The following is a 24,725-nucleotide window of genomic DNA, read 5'->3' on the forward strand; positions in this document are numbered from 1 at the left end:
CTTTAGGCGCCCCCACCCTTCTCCAAATGGCAGCTCTTCGCTTTGCCAACGCGAACAGTTTGCACCTTAGGAAGCTCCAGGGACTCTCCCTCCCCCCACGCTGCCTCGCCCTTCTCACGGTTGGCCTTCCTTCTGCCCCTTAGCCAACCTTTTCTGCCAGGATCCCTGCCGAATACTCTGCTCCTATTTGGAGTAGTTTTTTTTTTTTTTTAAAAAATCAGGCTAATATCTTGACACACACTCTTCTTTGTGGCAGCCTCTCAGATACTGGAACACTGCTATTGTCCCATCTCATCCTTCTTTTTTCTAGACAAGCCAAACCCAAATCTTGCAACCATTCCTCATGTGGTTCAGTCTCCAGGCCTTTATTGTCTTAGTTGCTCTTCTTTGCATTTTTCCCAAAGTCTCAACATCTTCTTTGTAATCTGGTGGCCAAAACGTTTGGTCTTCCTAAGACTTTATGAAGAGGTACTTCAAGTGATTTTGGTTCTATGCCTCTGATTCTAGAACCAAGGATTGTATTAGCTTTTTGGTTCCTGCTGCACATAACTGACTGATGTTTAAATAATGATCCACTAGGACTGCAAGGACCTTCTCACAGTAAGGCTTTTTGGGGCCAGGTTTCCTCTAATCTGAACTTGTACTTTGCATTTTTCCTACCCAGATAAAGTCCTGGTTGTCCCTGTTTGAAGCCACAAATAGCCCAGAGCCTGGATATCTGCAAGACCACCTCTCTCTGAGGGTCCATGCCCATTTCCCCCGCCCCAAACCATAAAGGGTGGGTTCCTCCAGGTCCCAGAGACTTAGTTAGGAGACGTTTCCCATCGCTTCTCAGGCCAGGTGAAAGAGGATTTCTGTGAAACCCAGCATCCCTCTTGCATCCTCTTATTGGGCGATAAGGACACCCCAAACAGAGGGGTCTTTTCCCCTATACATGGAATAGAGCAAGACTCCAGTCCCAAAGATGTGAGGGGGAGAATGACTCCGTGGGCACCATCTCTCTCTGTCTCTGTCTCTGTCTCTGTCTCTGTCTCTGTCTCTGTCTCTCTGTCTCTCTCTCTCTCTCTCTCTCTGCCTCTGTGTGTGTGTGTGTGTGTTTGTGTCTTCCCCAACCTCTCCCTTTCTCCCACTCCCTCCCATCTTTTCCCTCCCTGCGCTGTTCTTTCCAAATCACCTGTGACAAGGCGTCTGGAGCACAGTCCTGACGTTACAGAGCTCACGTACTAGAGCTACACCCAGCCACCTAGCCTGATAGAAGAATAACTACTCCAAATAGGAGCAGAGTATCTGGCAGGGATCCTGGCAGAAAAGGTTGGCTAAGGGGCAGAAGGAAGGCCAACCGTGGGAAGGGCGAGGCAGCGTGGGGGGTGGGGGGAGGGAGAGTCCCTGGAGCTTCCTAGGGTGCAAACTGGGGAAGCGTTGGCAAAGCGAAGGGAGGGTGGAAGAGCTGCCATTTGGAGAAGGGTGGGGGCGCCTAAAGCGGAGGCCCTTTCTCGTTGGGGTGTAACGGAGAGAAAAAACGCTGTTGGCCAGCTGCGCTCTGGTCGCCCATCCCAGATGATGACCCTAAGCCAGGGGTCTTCAAACTTGGCCCTTTTATGACTTGTGGACTTCAACTCCCAGAATTCCTCAGCCAGCTGGCTGAGGAATTCTGGGAGTTGAAGTCCACAAGTCATCAAAGGGCCAAGTTTGAAGACCCCTGCCCTAAGCATTCCCCGCTTAGCACCGGAGACCTTCCAGCCGCGCTGCCAGCCGAGCCGTCGAAGCCGCTGCGGGAGAAGCGCTCTTTTCCCGCCTCTTCACCTCGCCGCCCGCCCGTTGCAGCGCCTCTGCCGCCTTCCTCGGGCGCTTCGCCAACTCCTTCCCCGACGCTGCCGCTTGGGCGCTCCTCCCTCGCGCGTCTTCTTCTCGCCCAGGAACTGGACAAGCGCAAGAGCCCCAAACTCTCCCAGCCGCTCCCCCCGAAAGCCCGCGGCCCTTGGCCGGAGACCCCCTCGCCACCGCCCGCCGGCTCCCCAAAGACGCGCCGCTGCCCTTTGCCCGGCGCCTCCCTTCTCCCCGCTCGCCTTGTCACGCAAGACACCTGCCCGCCCGCCCGCCCGCCCGGCGGCGCTCTTCCTCCTGTCCGAGGCTTTGATAGTTGTGAGCGTTTCTGTTGAGGATTGGCAGCGGGGGTGGGGTGGGGGTTGGTTTTTATTCCCTCCTCTCTGCTGGGTGGTTGCAGCAGGTTTTGGTCACTTCACATTTATTTATTTTTTTTTTATTTTTTTATTTTAATTCCATTTATATCCCACCCTTCTCCAAAGACTCAGGGCGGCTTACAAGCTTAGCAGTAGCCTTCATTCTATGTATATGCCTGCTTATTAGGGCTTTCACACACACACCCCAAGCGGCATTATTACAAAGTCAGCTTAATTGCCCCCAACAATCTGGCTCCTCATTTTACCTACCTGGGAAGGATGGAAGGCTGAGTCAACCTTGAGCCTGGTGGGACGCGAACCTGCACTAATGGCAGGCAGCTGGTGTTACTTAAGGAGGCGTTAGCCCACTGCTCCACCAAGGCTCAATAATCCCCTCAAGCCCTCCAGACGGAGCAGGGATCCTCTTTCCCAGCCTCCGGCCTGAATGCCAAGTGGAGACGGCTTGGGAATGGTGCTGCGTCTCTCGGGGACGGGCGACTCGGTGCTCCTTTGGGATCTCTCTCGCACGTGAGGCTGAAGATTTGCAAGACGGCCCCTCTCTGAGGGTCCGTGTCCACCCCCTCCAAGGCTGCCCAGTTCCAGGAAACCTAGTTAGCAGATGTTTCCCATGACCTTTCAGGCCAGGTGAGAGAGGATTCCTGTGAAACCCAGCATCCCCTTGAAGTTTTCGCTATAATCTCAAAATGTTTTTTATTTTATTTTTATTTTAATTCCATTTATATCCCGCCCTTCTCCGAAGACTCAGGGCGGCTTACAAGCTTAGCAGTAGCCTTCATTCTATGTATATGCCTGCTTATTAGGGCTTTCACACACACCCCCAAGCAGCATTATTACAAAGTCAGCTTAATTGCCCCCAACAATCTGGGTCCTCATTTTACCTACCTCGGAAGGATGGAAGGCTGAGTCAACCTTGAGCCTGGTGGGACTCGAACCTGCACTAATTGCAGGCAGCTGGTGTTACGACAAGGACACCTCAAAGTCCCATTCCTGGCTTCGACATTGGAACTGCTTGTCACTGTGTTCTTCACCCAACTATCATCTGGTGTTTGGCATCCTAAGATTCATCAGAGTTGTCAACAATTCTCTCATGTCCGACCCTGGTCCACTCTCTAGATCAGCACGCTGCCTACCCCTTTGTCTCACCCTGCGTTCGTCAGACCTGCCCTGGTCAGCCCCGTGTGTTTTTAACAATGTCCAGCCAGAAATACTAGAGCGGCCACTTCATTTGGCCACTCTCTGTCCGCATGATTGACTTTTCACATCAGTCAGCTCTCACGACACAAAGTAGGGCAGCCTCTGTTTGATGATCTTGGCTTCAAGTGATGTTTTTAGAGAATTTCGGTCTAGGACTTCTGTGTTACCTTTTCAGTCCCTTCGATGCCTAAAAGTCACCTCCGGCATTGCAGTTCAGTCCACCCTTCTCCCATCTGCCTTTTTCAGAGTCCAACTTTCCCAGCTCTAAGTAGCAACTGGGAAAGGTAATGCATTTACTACTTTGCATTAGGCCGATGTCTTTATTCTTCCAGATGTTATTCAAGCTGGATGTTGCAGTTCTTCCACGTGAGACTCGCCTTTCGCTGTCAGGACTGGAGTCACCACTCAGGTTGATTTTAGAGCCCGGGAAGATGAATTCCTTTACCGTTTTGCTGGTCCCAAAGTCATCTGCACTCTGACCTCTGTTTCCTCTGCAGTCTTCGTTATCTTCCTTTTTATGACGTTAAGATGCAGCCCAGACTTTTCATTTTACTAAGACAGCCAGAACATGCAAAGACAAGTCAGGAAAGCAAAGGCTCAGAATGAACAAAGACTTGCAACAGACAAGCTCAGGATTCAAAAAGTTGTTGACAAACTTGAACAAAGGGCCCTGATACAACAAAATGAATTTTAATGTGGAGAAAAGCAAAGTTTTACATTTAGGCAGGAAAAATCAAAGGTTCAAGTACAGATTAGGTGAGACCTGTCTCAAAAACAGTAAGTGTGAGAGGGACCTTGGAGTCCTAGTGGACGATCAGTTGACTATGAGCCAAGCAGTGTGCAGCAACAGCCAAAAAAGCTAATACTATCCTGGGTTGTATAAAAAGAGGCATAGAATCAAGATCACACAAAGTATTAGTACCGCTTTAGAAAACCTTTGTAAGACCACACCTGAAATACTGCAACCAATTTTGGTCACCATATCACAGAAAAGATGTTGAGAGTTTGGAAAAAGATTTAAGAGCAGCTAATATGATCCAAGGACTGGAGACTAAAACATACAGACGGCTGCAGGACTTGGATTTGGCTAGTCTAAAGAAAAGAGGAAAGAGGGGCGACATGATAGCAGTATTCCACTATTTTGAGAGGCTGCCAGAAAGAAGAAAGTGGTTCAAACTATTCACCAAAGCACCAGAGGGAAGGAGGAGAAAGAATGGTTGGAAACTGACCAGAGAAGCAACCTGGAATTAAGGAGAAAGTTCCTGACAGTGAGCACAATTAACCAGGGTAACAGCTTGACTCCAGAAATCGTGGGCATGCTTTTCTGCCTTTTTAAGATCCTTTGAGGAGATAAAATTTTCTGCCCTTTTTAATATTTCCTTCTGGGAGGGGGCTGACTTCCAACAACAGACTCCTAAAATCTCCATTCCCCAAGCAGCTCCAATGACAGGGCATGACCTCCAAGCCACAATGAGAGTCAGGCAACAATGACTAGAATACCAAAAGAGCACACTCAAGCATAGGTCCAAGTGACGCTTCGCAACAGGCATCGCAAGCACAAAGCCCCAAAGAATGTATAAAAACCCACCTGGTTGCATCTCCATTTTGTCAACTGTCCCAGAACTACATGCTGTTGCTGGTTCTGCTCATCAATAAACTGAAACCTACTTTCCTAAGCAGTCAGCCTCCATTTTATTTACAGCATCCTCCCAGCTTGGAACAGGATCAGGTTTTTCTTCCCTCCCTCCCTCCTTTCTTCAGATCACAAGTACAGATTAGGCGACTTGTCTCAAAAACAGTGAGAGGGACCTTGGAGTCCTAGTGGACGATCAGTTGACTGTAAGCCAGCAGTGTGCAGCATCTTGCAAAAAAGCTAATACAATCCTGGGTAGTTGGGAGATTTGTTCTCCGAACTTGTGGGTTGGTTTTGGAAAGTTTTGTTACCAGGCTGAGTAACACCTAGGGCTTCAGGCGGTCAGTATGTCTTAAGATTGGAGGGTCACGTCAGATGAGGGTCTTGGGATGGGTCTTATGAGGGTGTCAGGACCCACCCCAATTCATCTCTTAGGAAAGAAGAACTCTTGGAGACAGGATTGTCCAAGCAAGAACTTTTACTAAAATATGGTTGACAGTGGATAATCTAGACAGGATCTAGAAACTCTCCCAGACTGATACTTTTAAAGTGTCCCCGAATAAAACCCCTCCCCTCAGTCCATTTGGTCAGTACCGAATCAGTTATGTTTCATGTGTCAAAATCCTTCATGGGAAAATAGAAACTTTGTGCATTTACAGCATCTTCCTCCCCTTCACATTCAGTCGGAGATGCAAACCAGAAACCCGCTTCCCCCCCTTCCTTTTGTTCTTCTCAGTTCAAAGGTTCTTTCCCTGGTCTTTGATGATGGCCTCCAAGGCAGGCTGAATAAACCACCTTTCGTCTAATGGATAGGGGTGGCCAATTGACATCTTCTCTCCCCCTCCTTGTGGATCCAGTAAGGGGGTAAGATTGAAGTTTGCACAGATAGGGATTTAGGAATGGAATATAAATGGATTTGGACAATCTGCCCTCCTCAAAAAAAGGATAGGTCCCCCTGCAGAGGTTCTGCCGTCCTCCAATTTACCCAGGGGTTCCATTTCTTCAGCCATTCCAGTCCTAAAATCATTGGGCATTCCATGCCTGGGGCCACTACAAACGCTATGCGTTGCATGCAAGAGCTAACAATAATAATACTAAATTAAAAGAGTTTTGTAAAGAAGAGTGGGAAAAATATCCAAAAGAAAAGAAATTTTCTAAGCTGATTAGGTTAGGTGTCTGAAAGATGCTGTTTTCACGAAAGGAGGTGGAAATAAAGGATATTTATTAATATCTCATCCCCTCCAGACATGACCCTCTGGTGCACAGGTCGGCAACCTGCGGCTCCGGAGCCGCATGCGGCTCTTTGAGCCGTCTCTTGCGGCTCCCAGCCGCCCGGTGCGCGCGCACCTCTTCCAACGGGCAGTGGTGCGCGCGCACCTCTCCAAATGGAGAGTGGCACCGCCCGTTTGGAGAGGTGCACGCGCACCACCCCGAATGGGCGGAGGTGCGCGCGCACCTCCCCAAACCTTTGGAGAGGTGCGCGCGTACCTCCGCGCGAATGGGCAGCGGTGCCGCTCTTTCAGGAAGCCCGCCGCGGCCCGTCTGTGAAGCTGCCGAAAGCGGCACCTTAGCAGACGGGCCGCGGCAGCTTCCGCAAAGAGCGGCGCCCCTGCCCATTCCGAGAGGTGCGCGCGCACCTCTCCGAACGACCGGAGGTGCGCGCGCACCTCCCCAAACCTTTGGGGAGGTGCGCGCGTACCTCCGCGCGAACGGGCAGCGGTGCCGCTCTTTCAGGAAGCTGCCGCTTTCGGCAGCTTCCTGAAAGAGCGGCGCCGCTGCCCCTTCGCTTTCGGCAGCTTCCTGAAAGAGCGGCGCCGCTGCCCCTTCGCACGGAGGTACGCGCGCACCTCCCCAAAGGTTTGGGGAGGTGCGCGCGCAACTCCGGTCGTTCGGAGAGGTGCGCGCGCACCTCTCGGAATGGGCAGGGGCGCCGCTCTTTGCGGAAGCTGCCGCAGCCCGTTTGCTAAGCTGCCGCTTTCGGCAGCTTCACAGACGGGCCGCGGCGGGCTTCCTGAAAGAGCGGCACCGCTGCCCATTCGCGCGGAGGTACGCGCGCACCTCCGGTCGTTCGGAGAGGTGCGCGCGCACCTCTCGGAATGGGCAGGGGCGCCGCTCTTTGCGGAAGCTGCCGCAGCCCGTTTGCTAAGCTGCCGCTTTCGGCAGCTTCACAGACGGGCCGCGGCGGGCTTCCTGAAAGAGCGGCACCGCTGCCCATTCGCGCGGAGGTACGCGCGCACCTCCGGTCGTTCGGAGAGGTGCGCGCGCACCTCTCGGAATGGGCAGGGGCGCCGCTCTTTGCGGAAGCTGCCACGGCCCGTCTGCAAAGCTGCCGAAAGCGGCAGCTTTGCAGACGGGCCGTCGCCATCGGGCAACCGGGAACCGGTTCCATCTCATTTTTTAAAAAATGGCAGCCGCGTGCGTCCGCGCATGCGCAAAAAACCTTTTTGCGCATGCGCGTGCATGGACACACGCACGCGGCTCCCTCTTTTTTTAATTTGTGATGGAACCGGTTCCCAGTGGCTCTTTTTCTTTTTTAGGTTGCCGACCCCTGCTCTGGTGGAATACAGTCACCTGTGAAGACTATTAAAGCATCTCTTAAGTCTTTAACAAACTCCCATTGATATTTTGAGTAAAGAACGGAGTCTGAGGCTCCGGAAGAGCTGTCATCATTAAGAAAATGGCATTTACATGCAGAAACACAGAAGATCTACAGAAGATTCACAGAAAACGTTTCATCACATGGAAAGTATTCCTACGGAAGGAAGTTTCACATGTTGTTAAACAACGAGTAAAATTGTTTGCAAATTCCAGCAACCAAAACCCATACTTCCGTTCTTGTCAAAGCCGAACCTATTTTTTTTTTAAATAAAAGGACCCTCTATGCGATTATGCGACACGGAAGGAAATATGGAATCAATGGCAGCCATCCTGGCCAGGCAGGGTGAAAGGGAATTATCTGGGGAGGGCAAAGCTTTCTCCTGTCCCGCTCTAGGGGATGATCTTCCTCTCCTTCTCCTAGCTGAGGGCGCCAGTGCTGCCCAAAGACGCTTCACAAAACAGGGTCACAATGCGTGCAGGACCTGAGCCACCAAAGGCTTGAGAAGAGCCCAAGACATTTCAAAGTGAAAAGCAGAGAAGCGCTTTCATTCAATGGGCTGGTTAAGGAGAGGTCACAGGATGTATTACTTTTTTCGGGTACTACCACAAAACCATGTGATAAGTCATATGGAATGTGTTGAGCGTGTACTCAAATAAATTATGCAATATGCCTGAGTTTCAGAGCCCCTGGAGCACATCACCGGCTGCCGAATTCGGAGACAAACGAGGAAGTTCCCACCTGGAGGAAGGAGATACTGCCTGCCCGCCTGCCAAATGACAGCGAAAGCCGCCACTCTCAATCTGGGCTTCCTCGCAGCCACCCCGGGTGTTGGTACGAGCGCTGAGCACAAGTCCACCAGGCAGACTCCTCTGGCTTCGAAACAAAGGGCTGGAGTCGGGCAGCCTCCCTCCCTCCGTGCTGCCGCTCCTGCCCGATCCAGGCGCAGGGTGAGCAAGCAAGCGCCAGCTCGTCCCGGCTCAGTCCTCCTTCGGGGTGCCATTATGAGCCCCGGCTTTCAGACTGGGAATGCTGGCTTGATGGCCGCAGGAGCCCTGAGAGGACACGCCCACCTCAAAGACCTCGTGGATGGCCTTGCGGAAGCAGTGGAAGTTGTAGTCTATCAAGCCTGCGAAGAAAGGGGGAGGGGGCGGGAGGGAAGAGGAGACATCAGTTGGGAAGATCTCAGAAAACGAGAGGCGGGTGATACGGGAACTTTGCAAACTGAAACATTGCGAATGCAATTGGCCCTTTTCTGAGCTCCAAAGGCATCATTGGGGACTGCAGAAGTTCTAAGAAGATGGAAACAACCCGTTTTTTTAAAGCATAAAATCTTTCCAGTTCTAAGCATGTTGCATGCCTTCTTCATTCTTCTGCATCTTCCCACGGAAAACCACACGGTTTCCCACTCACCAGCTGCCCTCTTGCAGGGAAGCAGCCCTGCCCTTTCTTGCCCCTCACAGCATTTCTCCTTACCAAAAGTGACACGCCTGAAAGCAAAAGGTGATCTCAGCCACGCTGCAATCCAGTGAAAAGGGCTCCCTCCCAGCCCACCGGCCGTTCCCCAGAAATCCCACCGGGGGCCAAACTACCCAGAGTTAAGCTGTGTTCGATGATCCCCAGGGAATTAGAGGAACGGCAAGCTTTTATAGACAAAAGCCCGAAGGGCAGCTTCATCCATGCTGCCAGACCAGGATGGGTCCCTTCGTCTAGAGGTCGACTATCAGGGCTTAAAGGCTGTCAGCCATGAAAACGCCTACCCGCCAGCCCTAATGAAGGACACCTTGCCCATTTGGCAAAAGGGAAACTCTTTGCCAAACTGGACCTGTGAGAAGGGCATTACCGGGGGAGGATCAAAGAGGGCGACGAGTGGAAGACAGCCTTCAATTGCCCCTTAGGATGTTTCCACTTCCGGGTCCTCCTTGCGGACTGCTGTCTTTGTGCAGCTGATAAACAAAGTGCTGCCTGAGCACCTGTGCGAGCGAGTGCCGGTTACCTGGATGACATCTTAACCTGCACCGAGACTATGGCAGAACAGGCAAAACAGGCCAGGCTGTGCTCAAAAGGCTCCGAGCAGCCCAACTGTGTGTCAAAATGCTAATTCCTCCATCTAGGCTTCCGCATTTCTCACGAGGGGATAGAGATGGACCCCAAAAAGGTGTGGGTGGCACTGGACCGGGCTCCTCCCCACACCAGGAAGCAAGGGATTTGCAAACTTTTTCCGCCAACTCATCCTGTCGCTTGCCCTGACAGCCCCCCCCCCGGTCAGCCATTTGCTGAAGACTAAAAGGGAAGGGAAACCCCAGCCCAGCCAACCGCTGAAATGCACAACGGAATGCCAAGCGGGGTTCGGAAAACTCAAGCGCCTCTTCGCAGCAAAGCCGGCGCTGAACACCCCCTTTGCCATCCAGGCAGATGCTGCTGATGTGGCAGAGGGGCAGAACTCTTACCGAAAAAGGAGCCAGGGCCACGACAGCACATAACTTCCAAAGGCGCACTGAAAGAGAGCGCAGAGGGCAGTCTGGGAAAAGGAGGCACATGCAGGGCACGGGGCACTCCTCACTTGGAGTCGTTTCTTAGAAGGGAGCAAAACGCCTTTGGAGGTTGGACTGACCACCCACGCAAGCTGTCACCCCAACAGGTCCGCTCGGCTCAGGATTTTAACCAGCTCAATTTCACCCTGAGATATCTCCCGGGGGGGGGGGGGAGAGAGATTTCTTGGCGGATGAACTGTCTGGAATGCCACAATGCAACAGGGAAAGCCAGACCTGATCCTGTCCCACCCATTGGCGGCCCCAGTCCCCACCAGAGCACAAGCCAAGCGAAAGGCCCAAGTGGCCGGGGACATCCGGGCTGCCCTGGAGGACAACGGTTTCCAGGCCGTAAGGTCGAGTGTACGATACAGGACGGTGTAGCCTGGCTGGGAGCCAAACTATACGTCCCTGAAAGTCGACGATGGTCTTGTAGAAAAGCCACGATTCCAAAGCAGTGGGACATTCTGGCTTTGTCAAAACCCTGCAGCCGGTTAAGCAACAATTCTAGTGCTGTCATTGAAAAAAGGCATAGAAAGCTACATAGCTCACTGCCTCAGCTGCGCGTCTGCTGAAAGACGGAAGGGAAACCAACAGGACTCTTGCAGCCAGCAGCACAGCCTCGTGCCCCGTGGAAGCAGCTCTCCGTAGACTTCAGAGCAGAGCTGCCCGAACCTTCCGGGAACACCGTAATTTGAGGGATAACCGAAAATTTATATGGCCACCCATTCTCAAATGACTTTGGGTGGCTTACAAAAATTATTCTCTTGTAATTTATTATATGGCTCAGGTTAGGAAATTATTCTCTCTCCAATACTAGAACAATTATTTCACTGACTGCCAGGGCAATGTTTAATGCAGTTTTAAAACCATTTCTCCAAAAGGAGTGGCAGGCAACCGTTTTGTGGAGCATTCCGAGCAGCCACTGCTTCCAATGAGCTGAACATCTGAAGCATTTCCAGTGCTGCTCTCTCCGATACCTGGAACACTTCAGGAATTCCAACTTTCACTCGCTAGGACGCAGCCAGCTTAGACTAAGTATTTCAGATGAGACTGTTTTGCCCTGAGTTTGAAACACAGCCTATTTTTTATTTTGGGAAAAATAACATTACGATTGTTTTTAATGCTGTTGTTTGTGCTGCCGATCCATGACGGTAATAAAGATTGATTGGTTGATTGAACAAAATGAAGCTCTTTTCTTACCTTTGCGTTCAAAGCTCTCCTCTCGAAGGATACACACCAAGGCTAGAAATTTTGTCACTTCTTTTAAATATAAAACAGTTGTGTTGTTGAGTTTAATAATTGCCATAGATTCCTCGTCATATGCGCTACCGCTGCCATCTTCTTTTAACCTGGAGTAGGTTGAAGGAGAAAGACTGCTCAGAATACCCGAGACTTACGACTGAGCACTTAAATTTGATGCAACTCAGATGTCTCATTTATATTTAGGCAACTGCATAGGACTTTAGAACAAATTAAAAACTTTTACAATTTACGACGACTTCAGAAATCTATAGCTGCTTTTTAGCTTGACTGATCTACAAATATATTTAAATAGCCTTATATTAATATATAAAGTGAGTTTACCACCATACTGATGATCTCTATTTTTTTTATTTATTCATTAAATTTATATGTTGCCCATCTCATCAATTAGGTCAGGGCTTTTCAATCTTTTCACCCATTGTACCACTTTTAGGATATGGCAACATCCGAGTACCACCAGTTGCCTAGGAAGGTGTCAAAAACCTGATGACCAAAAAAAAAAAAAAAAGGAAAAAGTGATGGAGTTCAGGTAGTCCTCGACTTACAACAGTTCGCTTAGTGACTGTTTGAAATTACAATGGCACTGAAAAAGTGCCCCCCAAGCCAGAGCCGAGCAAGACACCTGCCTGCCCACCCAGCGGCGCTCTTTCTCCTGTCCGAGGCTTTCACTGTTGTGAGCATTTCTCTTGAGGATTGGCAGTGGGGGTGGGGTGGGGGTGTTTGGTTTTTATTCCCCGCCCCATCTGCTGGGTGGTTGCAGCAGGTTTTGGTCACTTCACATGACCCTGGGACACTGTTACCGTCATAAATATGAATCAGTTGGCAAGCATCTGAATGTAGATCAGAAGACCCTGCAGATGCTGCAACATTCCAGCTGATAGGCAATTCTTCTGGGCTTAGCAGAAGCGTCAGGATCAGCGCTGAGCTCCACCTGGAGCCTGGCACTGATCCTGGTGCTTCCACTGATCCCTGACAGCCCTGAAGCTCCAGCCATCTCTCGCTCAGGCTTGTGCGGTGCTGCCACCGGTTCAGCTCATTCCCCTCCCCCGCTACCACTTTTCTAGGATAGTCGCGTACCACCTGCCAGGTGCCAATGTACCACAGGTGGTACCCGTACCACTGGTTGAAAAGCCCTGAATTAGGTGACTCTCGGCAGCAGTCATATTTTGATACAAATACCTGTAACTATGATCGTGAAGAGAGGCATACCAGGCTTTATAAAGACGCTTGCTCAGAATACTGGATAAAATTTTGTTGACAAAATTATGCCAACAATAAGCAAGGCGGCATAGCATTCCCCACCTTTTAAACTAAAACCTTCACAATTTTAAGATTATCTTGCATTTCTCAAAATATCCATGGACAGCAAAAGATCTTCTTAAGCAGTTAGAAGTCACTAGCTTCTTTCAAGACGGTTGTTCCGTACTTCTCAAGTATTTACTTACCCATATATGCAAGAAACATCAATGACAACGTCAATCATGTCACAACATAGCTCGTAGGACTGCATGTCAACAGGGGAGCTGTCTGTTGCAATATAGATCTTGCTGACAACATCAAAAAGAAAAGCTTTCTCAATCCCCGAGTTCTTCAGGAAATGAAAAGACAGGTTTACGTTAAGATTACATCTCACAAATACCCACATTTGTCCCAAGATCTATTTCCTTTTACTTATTTTGCAATATTTTATTGTATGAACTAAGGAGGTAAAATACCCACTCAATAGAAAGCAAGTATTGATCAGACCACATATTTTAATAATTTTACTAGCATCCAATCCAAATCTTCAATGTACGAAGATTATTAGTTTAAAATGTCTAATATAAACCAAATCATCTGTTTAAGCTCAGCACGATTAAGCAGTCTCCAACCCACCTCTGCTTTGGAGGCAAAAGTTCTTCCCAAGATCTCTTGGTGTCAGTTTCACCATCCCCTAAACGGAAATCCCTCATTTGTTAACTTTCACGACACGATTTGCCCTTCAAACATGTGGAGTAATTAACTGCTACTTACCGATATAAAGATATTCAGCAAGTTTTCCAAAGTGGGCAGCTGTGGAATGAGCTTCTGCACCACCTTACTGAAGGCCTCAAAGATTGAGTGATCGTAGATGCTGGTCAAATAAAAGCTAAAAAGAAAAGAACTCTAATTAGTTACCTGAGTGCTTTCACATATTAATAAACTGGTCAATATGTAAAGAAATGATGTCATAACCCACTTCAGTCCACATTTGAGGAAAGTAGGACTCTTGGAGATGAGATTTTCCAAGCAGGAACTTTTACTAAGAAATAGGAGATAGCAGGCATAACAGACAGGATCTGAGGAATCCCCTCACAGATCGATATTTTTATAGTGTCCCCAAGCAAACCCCATTCATTCGGTCAGTTCCGGATCAGCCAAACTCCCAGTGGTAAGCCCCTCGTGGGAAAAGAGAGATAACAGTCCGTTTGCAGCAGGATCATTTCCACCCTCCTCAAACTTTATTCAGAGAAACAAACCAGATTCCAGAGGGTTGCATTCCCCCCTTTCCCACCCCCTTTTCTAGTTTCCTGTAAGATGAGAGGGAATGCCTAGTGAGAAAGCAATTGATTATATTGTGATGGACAGCAGGCAAGCGGAATAAACAAAGGTTACATTTAAGGGAGGAAGTGAAAGCCATAAAGTCCCATGCCTGTTCCCTCTCCCCCTTGGGAACGGCAGAATCCAGGGGAAGATGAGATTTGGGTTTAGCTCAGAGGAGATAGTTAGAAATGAAATATAAATGGATTCTGTCAAATGATCTGTTTAGAAATACTACACCAAATCAAGTAATGGACTGACGTGTGAGAGGGGGAAGAACTTTGTTTCAAGAAGAAACAAATGTCAGTTTTCAGAAATTCAAGGAAACAATAAAATCAGAAAAATACCAGATCAGTAAAAGTAGAATTGCTAACCGTGACAGCATTTCAGATTCAGAAGAGGTATATTATGGGCTTTGGCTGCTCCCTTCCCCACCCCAAAATTGGTGCCGAATCATGAAAGGTCATTAAGGGGAGCATGGGGTGCCTGGAGGGGGGGCTTGGAAGCAGAGCAGAACCCCAGGCCTGCCTGCCCTGCCCCCCCACAAGGCTTCCGCTGCTCCCCAGCCCAGCCCAGCTTGCACCTGGTAACCGCCATTCAGAAGCAGGTAACGCCACTCGCCTAAGATGCAGCTTTTCTAAGCCAGCATCAGCCAGATCGTCGTTGGCTCTCTGATGGACGTCTCTCTGAGTTTCGATCTTGTGGTCGTCGGATAAGCCGTCCACTTTGTGAATGAAAACCTCAAAGTTCATTTCCGGATTGATTTTGTAAGCTTTGGAGACGGTGATGTGCAGCCTGGTTAAGGCCTCCATGTAGTCGTCCTGCAAGGCAAACGGAGGGGCGGCCTGAAGCGCTGCGGGGGGGGGGTCTGGGCAGGGGTCTGCCTTTCGGGGTCCCCCCTCCCCCGGGGGCTGGTGGGGGGAAGGAGCCGGGAGGGGAGCCCGGGAGAGAGCGGGAGGGGCCCGGGGGGGCTTCGGGGGGGGCTCGGCTGCCCCTCCGCCTGCAGCCCCCCACCCTCCCCTCCCCTCCCCTCCCCTCCCCCACCTGGGCGTCGATGACGTAGATGAGGGCGCCGGTGCCGCGGAAGATGGTCTCGTAGTCGAAGGCGGGGTCGAAGAAGTCCATCTGGCCGGGGAAGTCCCAGATCTGGAAGTTGACGAAGGAGCTGCCGGAGACGTCGTCCTTGTGGATCTGGGTGGTGCTCTCCAGGAAGAGCGTCTCGTTGGGGGACATCTTGTGGAAGACCACCTGCGGCACAGGGCGCGCGCCCATCAGGCGGCGGAGGGGCAGCCCCGACCCCCCTCCCCGAGCCCGGCCCGCCGCGCACCTTCTGGATGGAGGACTTCCCGCTGCGCCGCAGCCCCATCAGCAGGATGCGCGGCTGCTTGGAGGAGTCCCCGCCGGGCCCCGCCACGCCCATCCCGCCGCCGCCGCCCGCCAGCCCGGCCCCGTCGTCCTCGCCCGCCAGCTCGTCCTCGTCGGCGCCGTAGCCGAAGTCCTTGGGGAAGGCGTCGGCCGCGCCCAGGCTGCCCGCGGGCAAGGACGCGCCGGACGGCAGCTGCGCCGGCTCCTCGGCCGCCCCGAACGGCGTGGCGGCCATGGCGAGACCGGCCCCGGGCGGACGCTCGGCCGATTGGACGGCGCCGCGGCGGGGAAGGGCACGTGACCCCCTCGGGCCCGCCTCCCTGCCGCCCTGCGGCTTCCGGGCCCGGGCCCACGCGGGCGCCCCCTCCGGCCGGGCGGTGGCAGGGCAGCCGAGCGGCAGCCAGCCCGCCCCGGACGCTTCTCCGTCGGCGCCCGCCAGAGTCCGGCGCGGGGCTGGGGACGGGAAGCGGCCGTCCGTAACCGGCTTCGTGTCCTCGTGAGCCGCGACTTGTAGGGAGGACGCCGTCTGGCTCAGTCTAATGCAGCGTTTTCCAACCTTAGGAACTTGAAGATGCGTGGACTTCAACTCCCAGAATTCCCCAGCCAGCTATGCTGGCTGGGGAATTCTGGGAGTTGAAGTCCACGCATCTTCAAGTTCCTAAGGTTGGAAAACGCTGGTCTAATGGAAGGCGTCCAAGTCAAGCGGCGGCTCTCTTCCAGAACTAGAAGGATGAACGGGAGAGACAGAGCGAAGGGAAGGGGTGGGGTGGAATTGTGGGATTCTGAGCCCCCAAAGGTGCGGGGGATGGAAAAGTTCCCAGATTTAATTGGACAATTTAAACTAACGACGGCTGGTTCGTGAGCCTTGTTAATAAGATGAGGCTGCTAGGCTGATTTTTAGGGGGAATAAATCAGAAGAGGTTAGCATAATTACAGAGCAGGTTCCCATATTATGACAAGATATACATTAAGTTCATAGCCCAGAGGCAAAAACTGGATTGACAGTTACTTCAGCTGCCAAGCTACTTAATACTTTCTAGTTTCTTAATAATTTCCAGAATAAGATCTTTCAAAGCTGGGATATGAGAATGTATTTATTTATTTATTTCCTGGATTGCTTCCAGAGAGAAAAGATGTAAAAAAACACAATTCATTTGTTTTCAGGTAGACTATACCAGTCCCTGGAAGCTCTGTAAAAGATTCTGTCACCTAAACCTTGTCCCATCTCCCCTCTTTCACCCTTATCAGATCACCTTGAGCAGATTAGAACTCTCAAGTTCTATCCAGGCTTGCATGGGAGAAAATACTTAAGGAAAGACACGGAGTCCCAAAGTGCTTTTTCAAAAGGCAACTAGAATTTCTTTGTTTTTCCTTGAAGATGTTTCGCTTCTCATCCAAGAAGCTTCTTCAGTTCTGATTGAATGGTGGAATGATGGAAGGATTTATATTCCTTGCAGTCATTCTTCCATCCTCCACCATACAGTCAGAACTGAAGAAGCTTCTTGGATGAGAAGCAAAATGTCTTCAAGGAAAAACATAGTCCAGTTGCCTTTTGAAAAAGCACCTTTGGGACCACCATGATCTAGAGCAGGGGGTCTTCAAACTTGGCCCCTTTATGACTTGTGGACTTCAACTCCCAGAATTCCTCAGCCAGACACGCTGGCTGAGGAATTCTGGGAGTTGAATCAACAAGTCATAAAAGGGCCAAGTCTGAAGACCACTGACCTAGATGACTGGGAATCTCCACAGACAGAAAGGCATGGAGGTTGTAAAAAGGCAGTGACTGGCTTAGAGATGACTTATAGAATAACTAAAAATGCCCAACCCCTCCCCTCCTAGAAGCCTCAAACTTATTACTTTATTACTGAAAAGTGTTTAGTCCTTTTGGTTGCAAACACCAAGTTTTCCCCACTCCTTTACAACTGGCTACTTTCTTTCTATGGCAAGGAGCTTCAAATGCCCATATTCCCGTGGCAAGTTTACTCAGAAGAAAGATGTTCCTTTAGCTGTAATGGAGAATCATTCAGATTCTGTTAATTGCTATACTTGTTGTTGTTAGCTGCGAAGTCGTGTATGACCCATCGCGACCCCATGGACAACGTTCCTCCAGGCCTTCCTGTCCGCTACCATCTTTTGGAGTCCATTTAAGCTCACGCTTACTGCTTCAGGGACTCCATCCAGCCACCTCATTCTCTGTCGTCCCCTTCTTCTATTGCCCTCAACCTTTCCCAGCATGAGGCTCTTCTCCAGTCAGTCCTTCCTTCTCATTAGGTGGCCAAAGTATTTGAGTTTCAGCTTCAGGATCTGGCCTTCTAAAGAGCAGTCAGGGTGGATCTCCTCTAGGACTGACCGGTTTGATCGCCTTGCAGTCCAAGGGACTCGCAGGAGTCTTCTCCAGCACCAGAGTTCAAAGGCCTCACTTCTTTTGCGCTCAGCCTTTCTTATGGTCCAGCTTTCACAGCCATACATTGCAACTGGGAAGACCATAGCCTTGACTATATGCACTTTTGTTGACAGGGTGATGTGCTATACTGAGTGGTGCCTTTTTCCTTCTAGATTAGTTCAATAGGAATCTGTAATTAAAGTTATTAAAGGTAGGAAATGAGGAATAAAGATGTGTGCAAATTGGATGAAGGCTGAAGGAGAAGAGATGGAGAGATAGAATGAGGTGTTTTAAGGTGAACAGTTTGCAGGCGGAATTTGGAAAGTCCAGGGTTATGGAGCAGAGGTTCCCCAAGCCGAAAGGTGTCATTGGGAAAGAGAAGTTACTCCCCTACTTGTATACTGAAAAGAACTAAGAGAAGGAAACACAGACACACGTGCCTGCACACACACAAGCACACTTGAGAGTCGAAATAAGTAGGGGGCACCTATAAGAACTTATATAAGTCTCTGGGAATTTCATGGTGCATCTGTGGATGGCCATACCTCATGGTATAGAAAGGCAGACAGACAGCACCCTTCTACAAACATGTTTGACAAAAATATACAGAAAACGCAAAATAGAACTTTTGTCCAACCAATAGCAGATTTTCATGTTTCCTTTTATGAGTTTAAAACATTCCTTCACCAGGAAACTGGTGAAAATCTGGGCTGTCTCATAGCCCCGTTTCTTGGGGAAGGGATAAGAAAAGGAAAAAGGGGAAAGAGGTTTCTTCCCAGATTTCTCTGTTAGCCAGGCAAACCAAAGTGGGCAAGTTATTCCCCATTATTATTTCAGTAATTTCTAGAGATTTTAGAAATCTTTGATGGGTAAAGATCTTAAACAGCTGAGTTGTACTATACACCAATGCCATTGGTTTCCCCGCAGAATTCCCATCTCAGACGCTCCACTCAGAATAGGCTGGAGGACACGGAATTAATTTGGAGGAAGAGAAATCAGATATACATAATGCACAAAAACTGTAAGATTGTCTTGCTTACAAAGAAAAAATAAAAATCAGGGCTCTTATGTTTTACACATCCTGGCCAGGCATTTTCTGAACTGACAAGATTCATCTTATTTCAATTTAAACTTGAAGAAACTTTGTCATATTGAATGGCAACCTGACTTCTCAAGAAAACTGCTATTTTAAGAATGTTTTAATTTTTTAATTACAATTTGAAACTATGTTTGGCCAAATCCAATTGCGTGCTGAACTCAGTCCAATTGCTACATAATCTTCCTGTGTGTGTGTCAGAATCCATTTATATTCCATTCCTAAACCCCTATCTGTGCAAACCTAAATCTCATCCCTTACTGGATTCTGCCATTCCCAAGGAGGGGAAGAGGAGATGTTAATTGGCCATCCCTATCCATTAGACCCAAGTTTGTTTATTCAGCCTGCCTGGAGGCCATCATCAAAGACCAGGGAAAGAACCTTTGAACTGAGAAGAACAAAGAAAGAGGTGGGGGGGGGGAGATTCTGTTTTGTATTTGGAATTTGAAGGGGAGGAAGCATGTAAAGGCATGGAAGATCCTTCTTCCCTTGGAAGGTTCTGACACATGAAACTTGACTGATTCGGGACTGACCAAATGGACTGAGGGGAGGGGTTTTTACTCGGGGACACTTTAAAAGTATCAATCTGCGACATTTTCCAGATCCTGTCTAGATTATCCACTGTCAATCATGTTTTATTAAAATTTCCTGCTTGGACAATCCTGTCTCCAAGAGTTCTTCTTTCCTAAGAGGTGGATTGGGGTGGGTTCTGACTGTGCTTATTTCCATTCCTGGAAGTATTTTATTTCAATAATAATAATCATAGGAGATTCTTTATTCCAAATTAACCTTATTTCTCTCATTATCTCAGCTACCCTTTAACCATTAACACAAATCCATGATTCACTGAGGCTGGAAAGTATGGAAAATATATTGTCACAATAGATTGCTAAACTGCACCTCCGCTAAGCTATCAACTGGCATTAGAAAAACCAAGTGCCAAAACCAAGGACCTGGGCAAGAGTAATTAACCACACAAGGAACCTGTTCAGCTACACTTCCAGTCACACCCACAAATAGGCTACCCAGACACCAGGAAGGACAAATAAGATAGACCTGTTGACAGTCACACACTAGAACCAGCACGTATGCAACCCCCCACCCCACCCCAGCCTACACTAGAACCAGCACATACACAACCCGTGCCTCCCCAAACCCACACAAGGACCAGTCCCCCTATAAAAAAGTCTCTGTACCCCATTTTCTCTGTAGTCCGCCCCCAAGAGCAAACCTTTTCGTTCCTGGGAAATAAACGAATCGTCTCCTTTCCACAGCAGCGTGCCTCATGTCTTCTTTGCCTGCCTTCTCCCAGCTCAGAGAAAAGGACCCAGGTAAAAATTATCTTCACCCCAGGAATCCCAGATTCACAGAAGATAGGGTCAGTTACTGGAGGTTCCCCTCTTGGAGGTGTTTTGCAGGTTGCACCCTCTCCCAACCCTCCTGAATTTCTGCTTCTTTGCTTGTGGGGCGTATTAGTGATTTACCCTCTGTTTACCAATGGGGAAACAGGGACGTTTCTGACTACATTTCTGATTGTTGCCCTAAGTGCCCTAATCCAGAGTCTGCAGATTCAAATAGACCCTGGAGCCCCAACCAAGGTCAGCCACAGCCTGAGAGGGACCTTGGCCACATCTTTCAGCTGGACAGATACACACACACACGCGCGCACACACACACACACACACACACACACACTGCTTCCCTCCTTTGGTACTGCCTGGATGTCTGATCACAGGGTCCCAGGGACCATTTTCCTCCAGGGCTCAACTGGGTGCATGAGGAAGTACCCCAGTTCATGGTGTGGTTTCATTCCCATCACCACCACAGTGACTGCACATCAACAATGCCTGGGAGGCAAAGCAAGCATCTGAGGCCCAGTGACAAATTACCAGCTTGTAACAGGTCACATCTTCACACTTTTGCTCAGCTTACCCGAGCGCTGCCTCTCCCTGTAAGGATCCGTAGCCTTGAGCATCCGTAGAGGCAGATGGTGGTCCATACCAGCGGCAAAAAAGCATCCTGTACATTTGCTGAGCCAGGTGGGGGGAGGGAGAGGGGGAGCGGAGAAGGAAGGGGAAGAAGGTGCTTCAAAAGCTCAAGATGCCTGCGATGAAAGTCAAGGCTTGGCATTGTTTTGTGAAGGTCTCTCAACTGTCTCCGTAAAGACTGCTGTGTTGTTGGCTACTCGTTGTGGTGCCATTTCACATAGCTGAATGGATAAAGTTGCCCTGTAGATACAACGGCCTCCCATGCTGGCCATGAAGGTCAGGATAGTTCATGCACTCAGAGCCTCCCTGCCATGTCACTCTGGCTACTATGCATTCAGAATAACAGAGTTGGAAGGGACCTTGGAGATCATCTAGTCCAACCACCTGCCGAAGCAGGAGACCCTATGCCATTTCAGACAAATGGTTGTCCAATTTCTTCTTAAAACCTCTGAGACAAAATGGGCAAATTTGTCCTCTCTCCTCTTCCCCTGGATAGCACTGCTTTCTGGGACACAAAGGAGTGGGCCACATATGCCTGGCAGAAGACTCTTGCTGTGATTCTGTGCCAGCCAGTGGACCAGCTGAGTCCGGGAAATCAGAGGAGGAGGAGGAGGAGGAGGAGGGGCCTGGAGAGCCATCAGAGTCGGAGGAAGGCTTTCATGAGCTCCAGGACTTACAATCTGAAGAAATGCCTCCCCCCTCCACTCGTGCTCAGGCTGAGACCCAACTGTGCTGGGAAGCTGAGTCAGACTCTGAGGACTCACAGCTGCCTGCGGCTCCAAGGAGAAGACATTGAGAAGCCATGCCTTGGGGCTGCATAATAAAAAGGGAAGGTGTGGGCAGTGCTGGTAGCTGAAGGCAACCATTTGCAAAGGACTCAAGTTTCATGGAATCATGTTCTGTTTGCCTTGCCTGTGAACAATTCTATGTTTCAATTGTGTTGTGTTTGCCTTTGGACAATTGTTTGTTTGAATTGTGTTGTGTTTGCCTTTGAACAATTCTCTATTTGAATTGTGTTCTGTTTGCCTTTGGACAATTCTCCGTTTGCATTGTGTTCTGTTTGCCTTTGCTTTTGGGACATTTTGCAGGTCTGTAAATAATAATAAAAGGGGTTTGTTCTTCCTGCATTTCCAGCCTACTTGTTAAAAGAGGGGTTTGTCCTTGTGAGTTAACAAGGACTCACACAGCATGGGACAGAACAACTCTCCAGTGGGTCTCATACAGCTTTTAAAAGATCTCATGGTCTTGAAAAGGCTCTGGAGGCCAGTCAACCCCCCTTAGGTAATGTGGGAGGCTCCTTACTGTACTGCCTCTCCCCCCCTCCCCCTCCTGCTTTCTAGGACTTTTTTGTCAACTTCATGATGTATGACCTGCCCTCAAAGCAGAATGTTCTGTTCCTCCCTATGAACAGGTCAAGGGAAGTTCCTTTTTCAGCGGCTGCTTCTGGGATGGAAAGAGAGGAAGTTATCAAGTGGTTTTACAGGCTGGCCTATTTCCAGAAGAGATGAGGCAGATCACAAAGGTATGATGGTAAAGTGTGCCATTCCTGCTCCAGCAGCCAAAATGTGTGGGATCCTCCATATCACCATCCTTAGCCACCCCACCCCATCCAGGTCCAGTGTGATGAACAAAATCTGAGGGGTTACTCTGGTTGGCCTTCCCGCGAGATGTGGAGACTTATTGGGGGGCCACTGCTCTCAAGGGGGCAAATGGACAGCTCCCCATAAAAGCTTAAGCCACCCCAGGATGACATGTAAAAGTTCTGCTGGAGGCAGGTAAACTGCAGGCAAGCTGGAATGCCTTGGGCAACAGGTACATTCACAAGAGAGAACCCGTTAGTGGATGCACAATTGCAACCTTCTCCATCAAATCCAGATTACAGAAGTTTGTTTATTTAGTGTAGGGCATCTACAGAGCTCATGCAGTCACTGATATACAATACTAATAAAACACGCTGTATGTACAAAGACAAATATGAATTGAAGTAAAGCATCAGCAAATACATATATACATACATACATGCATGCATTATGTGTGTGTGCGTGTGCGTGTGTGGTAATACAATATGTAAGATAAAATATTAAATTAAGGTGAATCCATGATAACATCACCATAATATGGTGCCATTGAGCCTCGATAGGATAGATAATACAATTTGAGATCTAAGGCAGCTAACCATCTTAACTGCTTCTGGTGTGGCTATGATGAAATTATCCCAGGTGCCTTGAAATTTCCCGAGGAAACATTTTCAAACTTTTGTGTTTGTAAAATTTATTGGCCACCCATCTTACCACAGGATATATGTGTTATCGTTTGTCCCAATGCACCAGTTGTGATGTGGGGTCTCAGCCATTCCCCACTTAAAAGAGTTTGGCCTTAGTTCTGGTATGGATTTGCAGGAGTACTCCGATACAACATGAACCTCTTTCTCAAAATTTTCCAGTACTTCCCCAAAATTCCTACTGCCTGCTACTGGGAAAAAAACCAACCCATTTGGGATTGCCAAGCCTCGTCCTACAGCTCTCCATAGAAAAAAATGTTCTTTCTTTGCTTTACATCAGTAGAAGAAGGAAGGAAGAACCCATAGCTAGAAGAAGACAGTAAGATGTTGGGGAGAGGATAGAGATCCTCAACATCTGGTTTAGTTTGGTCTTTTTCCCCAAAAGGGAATAACGCTCAAAAGCAAAACAACAAAAACGTGATGGTGGTGGTGGTGGGGAATGGCAGTCCAAATTAAGTACTGATGTTTGGATGTTTGTCTTCTGAACCAGATCAAACATATTCAAGAAATTTGGAAAGTTTGTGCATATCATCTTGGAGCAACTTTCTGTGACTTTTTTGAAAAACAAATGCAAAAAGCTAAAGAAGGAGGAGCCGAGTTACCAGTAGCTTAGTTTCATAAGCAAGTATTGGAACAGATTATTAAGCAAATTATTATTTGTTAGCATTTAGGAAATAACTCATTGCTTAGCAGGAGCAAGCATAACGTTTGCTACTAATCATGCAAAACCAACTTGATCTATTTTGATAGAGTGACCAGCTTAGTACTTGTTTGTCTTCAGCAAAGCACTTAACACAGCAAAGCCTCCATGACTGCTACTGGGTGACTGCTCATCTCCGTTTCAAAGCCGAAGAGCCAGCGCTTGTCCGAGGATGTCTCCGTGGTCATGTGGCCAGCATGACTAGACGCCAAAGGCGCACGAAACGCTGTTACCTTCCCACCGTAGTGGTCCCTATTTTTCTACTTGCATTTTTACGTGCTTTCGAACTGCTAGGTTGGCAGAAGCTGGGACGAATAACAGGCTCTCACTGTTACGTGGCACTTAGGATTCAACCCGCCAAACTACCGACCTTCTGATCGACAAGCTCAGCGTCCTAACCCACTGAGCCACCGCGTCTCTTTTGGGTGACTGCTACTCCCACTCAAAAGCGGGTTGAAGAGCTGTGTCTAGCAAATGACCATCAATGGCTCTACCTATTCCTGGTATCTGACTTCCTGGAGGTTTAGTCCAGAGATCTTCAAACTTGGCAACTTTAATACTTGTGGACTTCAACACCCAGAACTCCCCAGCCAGCATGGTTGGTTTAAAGTCTTTAAAGTCTTAAAGTTGCCAAGTTTGGAGACACCCAGCCTAGTCTGTCAACTAAAGGGTAGGATGGGGATCTTTCAGCATTCTTTCATTCTGGGCCTAGTTTTTGAAAATCTCATGTTCAAAATGTTTCTGCCTGCTGTGGACGTACCATTTCCAGATACCCTTGTTGGGATTAGCTTGGTATATACTTTTGCCGAGGTAACTATCAACTAAGAATTAATAAACCTAACAAATTTTGGGGAGAAAAGTTTGAGATGGGGGAAAGAAGCAACATAATCAATTGGTGGACCAAACTCACTACAGATAATCCTTGACACACA

At 49.0% G+C, this 24,725-nt stretch overlaps 1 protein-coding gene across 2 annotated transcripts; it reads right to left on the bottom strand.

The window, feature by feature from the left end:
- Positions 1 to 2,176: 2,176 nt before the first annotated feature.
- Positions 2,177 to 15,598, bottom strand: LOC310644231 (ras-related GTP-binding protein C). 2 transcript variants are annotated; one of them, XR_014493240.1, is made up of 8 exons: positions 15,308 to 15,598; positions 15,025 to 15,228; positions 14,602 to 14,801; positions 13,435 to 13,549; positions 12,867 to 13,009; positions 11,359 to 11,507; positions 8,366 to 8,753; positions 2,177 to 3,947 (listed from the first exon to the last, which is right to left on the bottom strand). XR_014493240.1 is itself a non-coding variant. In XM_083369040.1 (7 exons), the coding sequence occupies exons 1-7, from the start codon at positions 15,578 to 15,580 to the stop codon at positions 8,605 to 8,607; spliced, it is 1,233 nt and encodes a 410-aa protein (XP_083225166.1). In that variant the 5' UTR covers positions 15,581 to 15,598; the 3' UTR covers positions 7,695 to 8,604. The 2 variants fall into 2 exon arrangements, 1 of the variants encoding a protein (XP_083225166.1); XM_083369040.1 differs by lacking the exon at positions 2,177 to 3,947 and having other exon boundaries at positions 7,695 to 8,753.
- Positions 15,599 to 24,725: the final 9,127 nt, after the last annotated feature.

Source organism: Vipera ursinii (genome assembly GCF_947247035.1).
Source record: "Vipera ursinii genome assembly, chromosome: 9".
Classification (NCBI taxonomy): Eukaryota; Metazoa; Chordata; class Lepidosauria; order Squamata; family Viperidae; genus Vipera; species Vipera ursinii.